Genomic DNA, 17,299 nt, shown 5'->3' on the forward strand with positions numbered 1-17,299 from the left:
GTACTCATAGTTTGGACTGGAAACACAATGGGGCACATGAGGTTCCTCTGTAGTTGTTTTGGTCGACACTCAAGTGTGAATGTTGAGTTATTTTGGATCCAGTCAGTCGATTCAGACCGGGAGCTCAACCAAGGTTTGAAGTGGCTGCTGCATAGGTGTAAAAATGCTGTCAGGTACCTTCACATCCACCTGAACACCCATACAGACATCTCAACAGCTGGCTGTTAGCAGGAAGCACTCCTGATTAGGCCCAGTACCATGTGTTTGTAACCATATGCTTTCTGCCCTGTTGTTTTTTTTTTTTCTGCCAGACGCTGCACTGCGTTAACCCGGAGAATGAAAACGCCTCAGAGGTGACGGTCAAATGTCTGAACTGTGACACCATCACTCAGGTCAAGGAGAAGTTGCTTGATGCCGTGTACAAAGGCAGCCCTTACTCACAAAGGCCAAAGGCATCTGATATGGACCTTGGTAAGCCATGCAGTTCTGTCAGCAATAAGAATAAAGTTGTATTAATCTATCTCAACTTTCCCAGTTCACATATTCAATAATGATTTCAGACTTAATGAACTATTGATGGCATTTTGTGACATGTAGGAAGAAAAGGTCCATTGTTGCAGTAATTTTGCTCAACTCACGTAAAGAACAGTTGCTCTCACCAGCCACTATATTAGGTACACCTTGACAGTACCAGTTTGGACTAATTTGCTTTCAGAATTGCCTTAGTTCTTTGTAGCAGAGATTCAATTAGAAACATTCCTCATAGATTTGGGTCCATGCTGATATGTTTCCATTGAATACTTGTGAAAGTCTCCTGTTTTACTCTATAACAAAGAGAGTGAGACGTAGTGACTGGACAGGGCAGCAGAGTACAGTGAACCCAATGTCACATTCAGGAAACTTGGCATGTCCCTGTGGAAGTAGCCATCAGAAGATGCTTTTACTTAGAACGTGAAGAAACGGAAATATTCAGCAACAATACTGAGATAGCACTGATATTTAAGTGGAGCTCAGTTGATACTAAGTGGCCCAAGGGTGGCTGAGCGACACCTTTACACCACCATAACCAGCCTGGAGGCAATATTGTGGCACCTGGTCATCTGTGTCTGATATTTTTTTAATTCGGCGCAGATCGCGCGCCACCGTTCACTCAGACTTGTTGATTTGGAAGGTGCCAGTTTCCCTGCACTGGCATTTATATGAATCCTCTTCTCTTTGCTTCCAACTTCTCTTCCCTCTTTAAAAGAATGGCGTCAGGGTAGGATGGCCAGAATCATTCTGCAGGACGAAGACGTCACGACCAAGATCGACAATGACTGGAAAAGACTCAACACGCTAGCTCACTATCAGGTAAGAAAACACACAACAAGCTCACACAAACACAACCCACTGAAAGAGATTCACGTGGCAGGTGTGTGTGTGTGTGTGTGTGTGTGTGTGTGTGTGTGCGCATGTGTTTTTGCTGTGCAGGTAACAGATGCCTCAGTGATCGCCTTGGTGCCAAAGCAGAACTCTGCGTACAACATCTCCAACTCCTCCACCTTCACAAAGAGCCTCAGCAGATACGGTGCGGCTCGGTTATTTTCTCAGCTCCATTCCATTTAAATCATTCCATCAATGATTTCTCTCTCTGCCTCTCGTCCCGCCACAAGTCTGAGCTCTCTTTCATTCACTCTTTGTTTGTCAGGGTCGTGATTGGGACCCATGTTTTTCTTACCTCCCCACCCGCCTGAGTGAATGGCAATCCTTTATATCCATTGCCATCAGCCCAGGCCAAGGCTATTCCATGGCTATTGCCAAAGCAGTCCATAAATGACGGGCATTAAAGCAGACACTTCGCTCTCTGGCTGACAGAGTGAAAAAGAGAAAGGACACCTGGAAGTCACAGAGATAGAGGCCCAAGCATTGTAAGCTTCAGTGGAAAATCAAATTATTTATAGAATAAATTACCCTGTAGAAACAAACCAAGAAAAAAACCCTTATCTGGTGCAAAGTGGGTTTTGTTAACCCTTGCACCAACCACCTTTACCAAAAGTTTAACATTTAGGCTGGAAGCTTAAATTACAAAAAGGACACTTCCTTCTTTTTTTTTCCATCAGATCTTCTGGTGTCTAAAGAAATGACCAGTGAATCAATTTTATTGATTTTTTAAATTGATTTCAGTTTTTTTGCTAATGGCTGTGTGAGTGTAACTTTTTTTTTTACACAGAAATATTTTCAATTAGAAAAACATAAAACAGCAAAATAGTAACCAGAACTATGGGTGACTATGTATTAACAGCCTCCTCCCAAATATTATATCCAAAATGTTTACTCACTTCAGATATGTCCACCAGCTAAGGAGTTAGGTTAATGGATGAAATCACCCAAAGCTTAATTTGATTAAGTTGAATTAAACCTTTTGAATGAGATGTGTTAAGTAGAATTTGATACCCTCTTTCTTGCACTTTTACAGCCAAATAAGTTTCAGACATGTGACAGGGAATAAATTTACTTTTAAACAGTTTCTCACATTTCCATGCTTCCTCTGAATTCACCTTGAACTTTCATTGTGTAACATTGAACACAACCAAAAAATGGAGTCTTTGGTGCGTTGACTGATTGGAAAATGATCTTACTTTTCTAGCTGAAAGTCGGATGATTACGATAGCCTGTTAGGTTTTTGGTGCAGATCTAAAAAATAACATGGATGGCAGAATTTTATATCACAAACAAGTGTAGTCAAAGTATATGAGACTTTATGTCACACCAGACAGAGACAGGATGTTTTAGTATGGTAGATTGTTAGTGAGGATTTACGTATATATCTATATGTGATTCCCAGACAGCAAGAAGATAAATATAAATACCTTTTGTTGATATTATCCCAGTTTTATTTAGCAGATCGATGCTGTTATGTTAAAAAGTCACTAATATCAGCCGACACCGATGTTAGTGCCACTATATGGTGCACACCTACTATATATTATAGTTATATTGTAATTACTTATGGCTCTGCTTTGTTTGAACGTGGGTGTGTTTGTGGAAGGAGCTGTACATGTGAGGGGAAAATAATCGGCCAGCCATGGTCATGATGAGTTTAGAGTTAAATCCTGCTGACAAAAGCAGGTACACCACCCAGTCTTTCACTTTTCTATTCCATGTTGTTCTATTACTCCCTTCTCTCCTGACCTTTTAGTTTCTCTTTCCATTTAGCCGGCCACCCACCTCTCCCTGTCAGCTCCTCCACCGTTTCAGCTCTTCTTCTCACGCACTTTTCCTTTCTCAAGCAACAAAAGTGATTGTGGCACGTATCGGCTTCTGCCTCCTGCTTTCTGGCCCCGGGAGCAACAACTACTGAACAGATAATTATAATCGTGTTCCTCTGTTCACTCCACCTCTGCAGCAGCACCCCACACACACACTTTTCTATCGTAAAAAGAAACCGTTGCAGATATCTCACTGCTTCACTCTAATCAGCTTTGACACTCACACTATAAATAATGAAACAGACACAGAGGCTAGAGGGAAAAAAATGAGTGACAAATATTGAAGGAAGACGGTGTTTCTGTTGAAACTAGCAACATCTTTTTGGTTTTTTTTAGTATAACATTGTTCAAAGAAGAACTAACACATTCCTGGTAGGTCATCTTCTCTGGTGATTGTCTGTTCAGAGAGCATGCTGAGGACGGCCAGCAGTCCGGACAGCCTGCGGTCCAGAACGCCGATGATCACACCAGACCTGGAGAGCGGCACCAAACTGTGGCATTTGGTGAAGAACCACGACCACTCGGACCAGAGGGAAGGGGACCGAGGGAGCAAGATGGTCTCTGAGATTTACCTGACCAGGCTGCTGGCCACGAAGGTACGATGCAGACAAGTTGACGGGCGGGAACATAACCTGAGACTGTTAAACTACACTAAACTATAATTTCATTAATATCAGTTTTAGGAGAACATGATGCACCTCAACTGTTTTCTTACATCTTTCATGTTACAGTGATCTGGTCTGAGATTTAAATCCAGTAGGAAAATTTGTTGCATGGAACCAGAGTTGATTATCGCAGTAGCTGTGTAAATGTGAGCAAAACTTTGTCAACATTCAACTGATGTTGAAGAAAACACAATTTTGCAATTGCAGTGTTTCCCTTAAATAAAAAATTCACTTAAAAATCACCCCAGAATAAGTTTATTTATGCCATACGTTGAAAAAAAAAAACATATCATGCCATCATCTTCCAACTTTTTTGTCTTTTCTGCCAGCAGCAACGTTGCGTTGTTGGTCACATGACTTGTGTGATGCAAAGAAAGTGTTTCCATTGCAGTTTTGGTGAAATATTCTAATTTTGACAACACCGTCTCATGCTAGCACGAAAACTTTGTAGCAAAAATTTTCTTTTTTAAAGTAAGGATGCATCAATTATACATATTTATTTTCATAATTTCAATTTACGCAATTATATTTTCAGTGGAAACACAGCTACTGAGTATCAATGTCAAATGTATTTATATCACATTTAAAAACAACAATGAAATCAACAAAAACCAAAAAAATAATAATAATAATAAAAAGAAATGTAATTACAGGACACCATAACCAAACATATTTGATGAAACTCAGACTGAACTTAAATTAAAGACCAATTTAAAGAAATTAGTTTTCAGGAGAGATTTAAAAACTCTGCAGCACAAATTTGTAGGGGCAGCAATGGGAAAATCTTGAAAAACATTTTTTTTTTTTTACTGAGAACAATTAAATAATTAAGTGCTAAATCATTTAAAATTTTAAAGGTAAGTTAAAGAATCTTACTTTTCCCGTGAAAATGATCACAAAATTGAAAACTGGCTATAAGAGCTGCTGAATTTCTTCAATAATACTGTTTTTGTGAAAAGTTAGATAAATTCCCAAGATACATATCTTAAGTTTTAAATTTCTTCTCTCTGTGGGAATCTTCCAGCATGTCTCTCCATCTGTCCCTCGCCGTCTCCCAGTTCTGCATCTCTTATTTAATTGTAGACCGGGGAAGGTAAATAGAGCAATGGGCAGCAGTTACAACAGAGCCAGCCTTTCAATTTCCACTTGCAATAAGAGAAACAGATTAATAAAGGCTGGGCTTGGGGTGCAGGGAGGTTGATACTGGGGATGTCAGGAGACAGGCAATTTGTTAGGGAATTGAAGATCTGGTCATGCATGATGAAAATAAAAAAACAGATTGGTAAATTCAATTGAAAAGCAAATCTCACCCCTGTCCTCTCAACATCACCGTCTTTCTGTGGCGAGCAGCCTGGACATATTGTCTCTGCAGATCCCAGCACTTTTATTCTTGTTTAAGAAAGAAATTCTTTTTTTTTTTTTTGTAGTTATTAACGCTACTCAACTTTTACTGATGCGTTCTCCAAAAGGCAAAAGCTTTTTTAAGCTTAATTATTTAAGCTAAATTTTACTTTTGTATGCTGGGAGTCCTATTTAATATTTAATATTAAATATTTGTCAGTCTGTCAGAACTAACGTCCAGTATAATTTGAACTAAGCCTGCTGTGACGTTGTATCATATTAATAAACATGTTGACATATATAAAAATACGTGTCTAGGTTTAAATGAAAACAATGGAAGCATTTCTAAAACAAATCCCTTCACATCTATGAAATGTGTGTATGATTGTAATTGGCCCTCAGTAAAAACATAGCATGTGAATTTGAGATCAAATATGTAACATTCACTATGTTCTGTTGCACCTGGATGCTGTACGTTATTTTAGCCATTATGTGAACACCTGGAGTTAAAAGTCCAATGTCTTGTTGACGGTCTAGGACCGCCCTCAAGAGCTCAAATGAACATCAGTTAATTATTGGGAAGGTTGTTCTGCTGTTTTTCTCACTGAGATGAGTGAATCTTCATCAGCGCAGACAGAGAATCTGCATAATGTAGCATGAGATTAAGGAGCATTGTTATTGCTTATTGTGGCAGATGCATAAAGATTCAGTGCTGAGACATGAGTCTGCACATCCCATGGAATCGGATGGATGCAAAGTAATGTGAAATGGTTGTAAGATTCCACACATTACTGAGCCAGTCAGGTTGGAAATGGAACCATATTATTGATAAAGTCTTTAGTTTTGCCTTTCTTTTTCAAAATGTCCTCTGAGCTAAAGGTTGATTTGATACGTTAAATATTAAACCTGAGCAGAAGACAAATAACAGAAATGTTTTTTTTAAAAAACCCTTTCAGTAAAACAAAGGTCAGAAGGATTAACAAGGCGACACCATCTGTTTTAAAATGTCACCGAGCTTGTCAGACATGAGCACCCAGTTTCTGCTCTTTAGCTCGTCATTTCAAAAGCTGATGCCAAACACCTCTGAGCCATTTAGTTGCTCAGTGCTCAAGGTTCAAACGGCAAATTAACTCAACTGGGGCTGAAAAAAATACAACCACTGGGAAAACGGTGGTTAAATTCTGATAGTTGAAGGATGACTGGTTTTATGGATGATGTATAATGCACATTGTAGCTCAAAACATGTAATTAATAGCAGTAATAGTGGGAAAAAGCTTGAAATCAATAAATGAGGAGAAGAAAGGAATTAATGGTGTATAAATGTAATTGTTAATTTCAGAGAGTTGAACTCTGGCTGATTGACATTTCCTGTCAATCAGCCAGAGTCAACAGTGGACCTCAAACAATGGAAAGGATTATAAAACTCTAAAAGAATTTTGAGAACTGAAACATCCTGCAGTTTTTTTTTCTTGTAGTTCATGATTAAATCTCTTTAGAGATAATCTAAGTTTCTACATACATTTCTCTTTGTTTAACTCTCCGTGTTCATTTTTTCTTCCAGGGTACATTACAGAAGTTTGTGGATGACTTGTTTGAGACCATCTTCAGCACGGCTCACAGAGGCAGCGCGCTGCCGCTGGCCATCAAGTACATGTTCGACTTTCTGGACGAGCAAGCCGACAAGCACTCCATCACAGATTATGACGTACGGCACACCTGGAAGAGCAACTGGTGAGAAACGGGGCTGGTTGTTTCTTTAGACTGGAAGCCATGAAAAAAAAGGGTCAGTGCTAAAATGCCCTTAGTTGGGTTAAGCTTATTAAAATAAATTCCAGAGGTAAAAAAGCTGGTAAAAAAGAGGTAGCCTATAGAATATAATGCTGTACACATTCTTTGGCCGACCCAGTAAAGTAAAACACCTCTGATGCCGTTGGGTAATCTTTTCTCCAAACTTCTAGATTGTGTGCTTTGGTCAGATGAGATTATTTTCTTTTGCTCATATTATTCACTGCAACCACAATCAGATCTCTATGGGAACAGTTTACGACCTCAAAACGACGCCTCGCAACGAAGAACGTAGACAGACAGCAGGGAACTTTTTACAGAAGGAATAACGGACGCCACCGTCAATGGAGCAATTTGAAGTTATTCAGCAATGGTAGCCGTCAGCATTATCTCAAGGTTGTAACAACAAGAAGGAAGCTAATAAAAACAAACAAAACCAATAGTAATGGCTTTCTGTGGAGCATTGACTGCATTTTCTGAAGAGAAGTCCGTTTGGATCATGTTCACTTACGTTGTCTCGCTTGAGACAACGTAAGATGCTAATCTTGTAGACTATGATGCAATGAGGTGTCATCCAGGCTGTAAATACCACCACTGCTCCAGGTGGTTCAACTATATTTTTGAGGGTTTTTTGTTACAGAATGACTCAGTTTGTCTTGGGTTCATGTTTTTCCTAAACCTGGAACTTGAATGTAATTTTGTTGTGTTCTGCTCTGCTGCCTCCAGTCTTCCCCTGCGGTTCTGGGTGAATGTGATCAAGAATCCTCAGTTTGTATTCGACATCCATAAAAACAGCATCACAGACGCCTGCCTGTCCGTCGTGGCTCAGACCTTCATGGACTCGTGTTCGACGTCTGAGCACAAGCTGGGGAAAGACTCGCCTTCGAATAAGCTCCTCTACGCTAAAGACATCCCCAACTACAAGAGCTGGGTGGAGAGGTACGTCCAAGGTGAACCTGAACAAACCCAGCCTCAAACTTGCTAAATCTGACCAGAGGTGAGCAACAAATCTACAGCCCTGAAGTCAAAGTGGAAAATATATCCATTTTGCTGCTGGAAGGTAGGAAAATGAGGCAGAGCTATAAGATCAAAGTTAATTACGCTATTAAGCAGCTGTAAGATTAGAACAACATTATAGGTTGAACTCTAGCTGCTGCAGGCTTTTAAAGCATAAATACATAGTTGAATTAAATTAGGGCAAAGGAATTACGTGCTGTAATTACTGCTGCCTTACTCCTGGCTTATTAATATAGATTACAGCTTTTTCAGGCAGCCTAAAGTATCAGTAAAAGCCACGCTGCTTGAATTCTGCTCTGTAAGCAACAAGTAAGGACAAAAACATCTAAATCTCTTCACTTCTGTAGCCTACTTATCTTTAATTCAGCTACAGGATGAGCAAAGGCAACTTTTCAGGAATCAAGTTGGATTTAAGCATCGTTGAATCATGTGCTCATATTGGAAGAGATGGAGTTTTTAGGATTTGTTTTTTTCCAATTCCACAAATTTCAGGTTTTCATCTCCAGATGGTAAATATTAAACTTGCGTTTTCTTTCTAGTTTGACTTTTGCACAACCTCACATTGCTTTTCCTCCTTCTGTTTCACTTTTGAAGAAGTGACTGCAGACACGGAGTCACAGAGAGCCGAGCTCCGGATGATGGCAAACATAACTCTGCTTGACCTGTCTTCTAGATATTACTCGGATATTTCCCGTATGCCAGCAATCAGCGATCAGGACATGAGTGCCTACTTAGCGGAGCAGTCGCGCCTGCACCTCGACCAGTTCAACAGCATGTCTGCTCTGCATGAGATCTACACCTACATCATCAAATACAAAGACGAGGTGAGCGCCCTCTGAATACGGAGCCGAGTCGAACGGAAAGGAGAGCGAGGCGTAATGAGCCGCTGGATGGATGGACTGTCCCTTCACTTGTCTTGAGTAACATCATGAGGTCATTTTAATTCAATTACACTGATAAGCAATCTGCATGGGTGCAAGCTGGAAGGTATTAGCGCCATTAGGATACACATTAAGGCGTGAGCTCAACACATTATGAACCTAATGAAGCTTTACAGAATTTATCTTTTTTTTTTGTTCTTTGTTCAAAATTTCCAGAAAATAGCACCTGCTGCTAGAGGACAAAAACTAAATTAAACCCGATTTTTATTTATTATTATTATTTTTTAATGAATGTACTTGTTTGCAGCATGTGCTAAGATGATACCATTATGTGCTGTGTTACCGCAACGTTCCGAGGCAGAGGGAGGAAATGAAGACTAGGCAGTGTGAGCGTAATTAGAGGAACACTGTTTTTGACTAATTAAATGTGACGGATGTGTCATGAGAGTAAAGATCTGTTTAAAGACCGTAATTTGAACTGGCAGATTCCAACTATATTTTTCTTTAATATTATCATAAAAAAGCTTTACTGTTTACTAGAGTCTGTCAGATCTGTCTGACGTTTGTTTATATCAATAAATATTTTATTCTGCTAATGATGTCTCCTTATTCAAATGTAATTTATTTTTCGCAGTGAAGACATTTATATTATCCCAGCTAACGTATCATAAAACAGCTCTGTATTAGTCTCTGTTTTGAACATTTTAATGATAGTATTAATTATTCCAGGTCAAAAGGTAAAACTTGCTGCTGGATTCGTTTTGGCCAATTTTATTTCCTTTACTGCTTTACTTTAATGAAACATTTTATTTCCAAAATAACTGGGTTTATTCCCAGGTTCATAAGACAGGATTTACAAAATTAAAAAAAATTCAATATTTGTGATAAAAACAGCTCTTGTCTCTAAGGGAGATGTTAAAGGCAGAAGAAGCAGGGCCGGTGGTATGGGTGGGCATTGGGGGACATCGCCCATAGTCAGCCACGCTCGCCCTGGACTTGAAGCGGTTTATCTTTTTATGTTTCATTTTGTTTTCTGTATTTTGTGGTTAAAGCAAAAACAAGCTTTATGTTTTCACTTTGGAAGCAGCCCAAGTCTCACCCTGTTAGTCTTTTTTAGAGGAAATCGATACATCTCAGCTGCCGAGTTTATCGTGATCAAAACTCTTCGTCTTTGGTGACTTCAGTCATTTCCAGTATCGTTATGTATTAAAAAACACAAAAAAAACAACTGTATATGTTATCTTAGATGTAGACGACTGAAGCAAAACTTAAACACTGTGGATGCTTAATTATTCCATCTTTACAATTTTCACACTTAGGTTTTAAAAACACTAAAACTAAGAAGCCCAACATGGTCATTTTCTTTTTGCAAACAAACCTCACATGAATTAAACACATTGTTGGTGTTGCTGTTGTTTTCAGGTTATTAACCTCCACTGATCATATAGGACAAAATCAACAGTTACTAAATGTTTTATCCAGATAAAACAAACTAAATCTACCCTTTACTACAACTATATTTGTATCTTTCTGTTGGATGCGTGTGGGGGTGTTGGTGTGTGTGAGAGTGTTTGAGAAGCATACCGCTCCCTCCTCTCTGTTGGATTATAGCAGCAGTATTACAGTAGTTACTCTGCCTGGTTGCAGCTGGCTGCATTCAAACCAACTGCTCCCTGTCATTACAGCCTATTATCCAGATGCAGGCAGCTGCACGGTGCCGTCGCCTCCAACACATGCCCTGACCTTACAGCCACACACATGCACACGCCCACACATGCACGCACACACACCAACATGCAAAGATGTGCTGAAAACACTCGCATGCACTCACTAATGCGCTTCCACACATCATTAGCATTAGGAAATCGTAGACATTGGCAGCAGCTCCTCCTCTTCCTGGGTAAACGACACGTTGGATAGATCAACACTCTGCCGTACGCACGCTCTCAGTGGCAATTAATATGCAATTACACAGGTACTGTGGGTCCTCACCCCTGAACCCGCCGACCCTGCCAGGGTTATCATCAACAATGTAATTGCAACTGAAAACGTGCAAATGGAACCAAGCGTCATCTGCAGTACGCAGACTTCATGCAGCTTGTTGTAGGCTTGTAATCAGCGGCTGTGCTCATGGTAACGCTCTGCCTTGTTTTGCCTCCAGATCCTGTCGGCGCTCCAGAAGGACGAGCCGTCCCGCAGGCAGCGGCTACGCGGAAAGCTAGAGCAGGTCATCGACACAATGGCCCTTGCCAGCTGAGGGCCGGCCAATCAGACACCTCAACTAGTGCAGAACATGGCTTAACCCACACGCCTTCCCCTCTCCACGTCTGACATCATTTCCATGCACAACGTTTTGAAATCTGTTGTCGCCACGCTCGCAGACCGCCCCTCCCCCCCACAGTGGTGGGAATGAGGCAGGAGGGAGACGGGCGACGCAGCGGCACGCCGGAGGGACAGCAGAATGTTTGGTCACCACATTTAGTTTTACTTTCTTCTCTGAGCCGCAATTCTTACTCTGATCAGCCAAATCAAATGCAACTCCTAGCCTCAGCTAATGTGGACCTGAGCTTAAACAGATGAGCAGAAAAAAACCCTGCGGGGAAGGTACAGGCCACCACTCGGTATCTTTCCACTGCCACGGCAACGGTTCAGACTGTGAGTCATCGAAAATCCAGGAGATTTTATCACTCTACTTGATCCCCTTTCTGTTGCTGTCCTCCGTAGGGAGCAGGGGAGACGAAACATCAGGGACTCTGCAGAGCGGCGGTGAGAAATCCTGGCAGAGATTTACTTAGACGTTTCAGGAAGCCGCAGAAACGAGGGGGACGGAGGACCGACCCGAGAACGTCCCCCGTTTCCGGTTTGGACTCTCCACGTCTCTATTGGCGCAAAGAACAAAAGAACAACAACAACAAAAAACAAAACACGCCTCGAAAAAGTTCCCGTTACGCTGCGTTTAATTTGTCATTGCATCTGATTCTTTTCTCTCCCCAGTGCTGTGCCACTTGTGTTACTGCTGAATTTGCACAACAGAAGCTAAATCAAAAGAGAGAAGAGGATATATGATCAAATATATATATATATATAGATATATATATAAATACAACCCTTTGTTTTTAAAACGAATCAAAAAGTTGAACTTTTTTTCCTCCATTTCAATGTACAAAAGATGTTTCAGAAAATTTGATATTTCCTAGATGAAAAACAAAAAAAAAAGATTATGAAAACACAAGGAAAAGTCGTCTTGTGCCATGTTTTACTTTGAATGTCGTTTAGTGCAAAGAAACTTCTTTTTGTTAGATAAAATGTGCTAATTTGATCATGTTGTCATGCTTAGTGACTGAGAGTTTTAAAAACAGGTAAACGGCAGAAATATAAGAATATATTACAGACATTCTATGTTACCTGAGTTCTTGGCGGCCGTTGTGTGCTGTGGCTCCGAGGATTGTAAAAAGACAAACGATGTCTGGAAGCCGCCGATGAGCCAAACAACCTACAGAGCTTTTGTGTTTGCTTTTTTTTTTGTTTTGTTTTTTTAGAGAAACCAAATAGATCAGGATCAGCCGTTTTAGACGAGTCGTTGGTGTTGAAGGTCGCCTCACGCTGTGCCATTGACCTGGATGCAGATCCCTGGCACACTGTGCTGTGTAACTTCTAGGTCTTGTTTTCTAGACCTCCCCTCTCGTCTGAAGCAATTTATGGGCCCGCCGCGCCCGCTCCACTGAAGGATAGTTTTGCTGTGCAGAGAAAAGTGAATCAGTTTTGTCAAAGTCTGCAGTAAAGCCTGTAAAGCTTAAAAGGCCCTTTTTCTTCCCCAACTGTGAATGTGGTTTTTCAAAAAGGTAATGAAATGTAGCTTGAAATATGTGAGTGTTTTTGTACAAGTTGAAGGCCTTTTTCTTTATGTTTTCTGTTGTTTTATAGAGGTAAAAAGAACTTAAAAGAAAACATCCTGATATTTTTCCTTGCACAGTTTGCTGGAGCACATTAACTTTCAGTGCTTTGAAAGTCATTTTGTTGGTTTGCATCTCGTTCTGCTTCGGGGCGGTTTCTTCAGAGGGATGGAAAACGGAGGGAAAGGGTTGAAACTGTTCACAAAGTTCAAACATAACAAACTCAGCCATCCATCAACATCAACATGTTACAGACAACGTGTTATACAAATCACAAAATTAGATCCCACAAATACGTTAATGTTACCGGATGCTTTACAGTTGTTAGCACCTCTGGTAAAAGTGTGTAAAAGGCTTTTAAAGAAATTCATCTTTTATTGCAGTAATGTGGTCTCACGTTCATCTTTGGGGAAAAGTCTATTTACGTTTCCATCATATTATGTTTTGTGTTGGGAATAATAAATAATTCCCAGCAGTTATTTATTGGTAATGTTTTAACTCTCCACATGGGATTCGCATGGGAGAAATCTTCACTCTGAATCCCATTAAAAACAAACCAAAAGGATTATTTACACAATTAAATTCAACAATTAAACACTTTCCCAGCTCAGAAAAAAAAAGACATTGCTGTGTTGAAGGGGAATTGAGAAGGGTCATCTTGGGGTCATCAACCAATAAACTGTGATCTGCTTGCCACTCGGTGATTTATAAAGTATTCTGTGATGTTCACTTTACCGTCCAAATCCACCAATAAACGGTGGAGCTGGCAAAAAATGAAACATGTCACATGACAAAGTAATCACAGCAGATGTTTAAATAATTGTGGCACCCATGAATTTGATAAAAAGGTTGTTTTTTATTTTATTTTATTTTTCTCATTAAATACATTTACTCAAATTGAATTAAAAAAACCATCTGAGATCATTCTACTGCAATAAAAATGGACCTTTTGAAATGGTTTTAACTTTTTTTTTTTCACTAATAGTGGAGGACACTATAAACGAACCTGTGGAGTAAATACAGCTCAGTTCTTCTGCTGAGCAGTACTTCTTCAAAGGAAACTGTTAATACGTCAAAAACAAATGTTTTCTTCCTCTTCTGTAGTGCTTCCTGCATATTTATTCCCCTTGAAAAGACATTTTATCCGAGTCCTCAGGGGGGATAAGGCAGAAACTTGTGTTTGCTTTTAGTAACATCAAACCAGAACTAAGACTTTCTTAAGAATCAAGTTTGCACAATTCTGTCTCCCACCAGTTGTGGGTCTGGTCACCTGGAAAAGCACACGCGTGCATTTAATGATCAATTTGATATGCAGTATCTGGAAAATCTAAAGATCTACTAACAGACATTGACAAACCAGGGTTTAAAACCACGTCACAAATTTTATTACGTTTTATCTGCATGTTTGCGTCAAATCAAAGTGATAAAACGAGTTTGGTTGTTCCACTGCTGCGAATGCAGAAGATACAGACAGAAAAGTGTGACCATAAAAAATCTCCAGACGCTGTGAGACACTTCCTGTGTGATAATTGTTCAGTCACAGCTGCTTTACAACAGGAAGCCAACATGTGTTCATTTGACACAAGTAGTGATTTCCACCCTGGGGAAAGTTTGTGGTCACCATGTTTGAGCAAGACGAAGGCAACAGATGAAATTTAAATATAAATGTGTCTGACCTCAACAGTGTGTCGGGTACAGACAGCTGCTGATGACGGCTTATTAGTATCAAAATGTCACAATATACTTGGTTCGATCTGCATAAATTCACATCCATTTGATTTCTATGATGTACGTTTTAGAAAATCAGCAAATGCTCATTCATTCCAGCAAGGTTGGCTTTTACCTTTTCTTTTTTTTTTTTACTTATACTCCCATTCCACAAAACTGGATTCATACAGTTGCTTTCAGCTACATAATAGAGTTCAACTACATTATCTCAGCTATTCTCTATATTTTCTGAAAACCCTTTAAAGACCTAGTGTTCATCTTCTGCTCAGCCTGCCATGAACCTGAAGGACTCTGTTTTTATCTGGAAACCTGGATGTGTGTCCGGACACATGGAGTCGTTCTGTATGTGCTTCGATACTTGAACCACTGACTTACAGGGTAAAAAAAACTAAACATGCAGAGCGAGCCGACCAAAGCTTACAGGCATCCACACCAGGAAAGCAACCAAGAGAGGAAGTTATCATCAAAATGTCTGATTTTCAGTTCTTCCACAAAGCAATTTTCAGTGTTTTGGGTTTTTGAATTATTTGAAATGCTTAATGTTTCTTCCTTTTTCTAGAAGTTTGGTCAAACTTAAGCATTATTACTTCCATGTACAGATACTCATTGAGTAATGAAACCATCTCGGAATGTGAAGCACATTATTGATATTCACTTGTTCTTTAGATTAAAAATGCTATAAATTGTTTTCACAATCTTAAAACACTACTTAGGTGTGTTTACCCCTGATCTCCTTTGTGGGCAGAAAAAAAAAGTGATGTTTTGTTTACCTATTCTGCGTCTTGTTCTCTGCTTCACATTGGGTTTAGGTAAAAGATTTTTTTTTAAACTCATCTGACGCAGAGGAAGTTGCTTTGAAGACCATAGTACCTTTTCATTTTTGATCTTTTCACATCTGTTTGGGTCATTGTTCTTTTTTGAGAAAAAGAAACTAAAAAAAGGACTGAGGGAGTTGGTCTCTTGATAGCAACACCCTTCAATGTGCCTTGTTGGCTTGGTACAATGTTGCTTCAAACAGCATAAAGGAAATAGTTTCTTTTTTATCTGTCAGAAAAAGAAAAGAGGAAACAGACAAATAATTTTAATGTGTCAAATGACCAACACAGTTCTCAAATGTGTAGTTTTTATCATAAAGAAGTACTTTTCTTATTTAAAAAGATAAAGGTACAGAAAGGTGAAAGTGAACAATGACAAACACCTAGCTTACAGCCCCACTATATATATATGAGCCAAAAATACTCTTAAAACTAGTAATGTTATCTTTTTATGAAGTCAAAACACTGGACAGTTTTTTTTTTCCATTCAACTAAAACTAGGGTCAAAGATAATTTTACCACAGTACTCAGACCACAAGAGAAACAAGTTCTGCTGATATAAACACACCTGTCACATGAACTTGTTCTGTTTGCAAGAGGAGATTTAGTTTTGCGACCAACTGAGCTAAAAGCAAGTGTTCATTAAGCTAGCGTAGTCCGAGCTCTGCTCAGGTTTAGTATTAAACATTTTGGGGTTATTTGTTTTTCATGTGCAAAGCAGATTAGAAGCATCAATACAGATTGGAATAAAACAGGTTAACATATTTTAGCTAGCAAATGAGAGCATACATGCAAAGATGCAAGAAATCCAATCCAAAGCTAGCAACATGTTTGAAGACTTTTTTTGAACAAAATTGTATTTTAATTTTTTTGTGTTTTGATTATTACTGTTATTATTATTATCATTAGAAACAATGAACTCTTTTCCTGCTAGCAGGGCTAGCTACTTGGCTAACTAATTTCCTTTGAAGAGATAAAGCTAAGATAGCACTTTAAAAATCAACTTGGCTCTAAATCCCAAATGTCAAAACTGATTATTTATAGTAGTGAAATCGAAATCGAATAATCTTTCTACTGTAAACATACAGTACTTATACTTACTCCAACGTGGGTTGGAGTTTTTCTAATTCTAACCCATTAAAGCTATTTCTCTGTTTCTGACAACGGATACATTTTTTTGCACATTTTGAAAGTGCATTAAAAAGCAGCTGTTAAATGGATTTTAAGATTTGGTTGAGCCCTCCGGTGTGACACTCCTGACCCCAAAAAACACTCGCAGGTTTCTCATTCCTTCACTTCCAGTGTTCCGGCTTCCTCGCCAATGTTTCAGAGACACAGCAGAGAATGTTAAACACCTCTCACAGATTAAAGACAAGCGACGCAGAAAGGATAAAAAAAAAAAAAACTTAGAGTTTTAATACTTTATGAATTATGATATCTTTTTAAGAGCTTCAGATTTGAAGCTGCTGTGACAGGTTTTGGCTGTTTCACACCTGTGTAAATATCCTGCTCTTTCCTATTTTGCAGATTTATTACTTGTATATAGACACGCATCAAGGAGAGATTAAACATGTTTTTTGCTAAATCTGGATTGTCTGATGTTTTTCTTATTCCCATTCCTCATCCCTAAAATACCTTTAGAGTTATGGGTTTTGAAGTTTGAACAACTTTTAGGTTTATCTGGTGTGCTTGTCACAAGAAAACTTGTGAAGGAAAGATCAAAAGCAGCACACATGGGACTTAATACCACATTATTAAAGTGTATAGACCATGTTTTTCACAGAAGTAATGCTAAGGAAGACATTAAGAATGTTGAGAAGAAACGTCAAGCTAGCCTGCTGTAAGCCTCTAGCAACATCATTGTAAAAACATCTTAATAGGTTGAGGAAAGCAGCTGTAAAGCTTAGTTTCTAGAGGATTTGCATC

At 39.2% G+C, this 17,299-nt stretch overlaps 1 protein-coding gene across 2 annotated transcripts in view; it reads left to right on the forward strand.

Annotated features, from left to right (window-relative positions):
* Positions 1–16,962, forward strand: part of LOC114144895 (plexin-A1-like) — a 286,607-nt gene extending 269,645 nt beyond the window's left edge. For both annotated transcript variants that reach the window (XM_028018126.1, XM_028018134.1), the window contains exons 26-33: positions 312–471; positions 1,247–1,350; positions 1,471–1,567; positions 3,654–3,844; positions 6,816–6,985; positions 7,766–7,978; positions 8,730–8,880; positions 11,099–16,962. In XM_028018126.1, the coding sequence (XP_027873927.1) occupies positions 312–471; positions 1,247–1,350; positions 1,471–1,567; positions 3,654–3,844; positions 6,816–6,985; positions 7,766–7,978; positions 8,730–8,880; positions 11,099–11,194 (1,182 nt within the window). In that variant the 3' untranslated portion in view covers positions 11,195–16,962. The remainder of the gene's footprint in view (positions 1–311; positions 472–1,246; positions 1,351–1,470; positions 1,568–3,653; positions 3,845–6,815; positions 6,986–7,765; positions 7,979–8,729; positions 8,881–11,098) is intronic.
* The last annotated feature ends 337 nt before the right edge of the window (positions 16,963–17,299 follow it).

The sequence above is a fragment of the Xiphophorus couchianus genome, chromosome 1 (assembly GCF_001444195.1).
Source record: "Xiphophorus couchianus chromosome 1, X_couchianus-1.0, whole genome shotgun sequence".
NCBI lineage: Eukaryota > Metazoa > Chordata > Actinopteri > Cyprinodontiformes > Poeciliidae > Xiphophorus > Xiphophorus couchianus.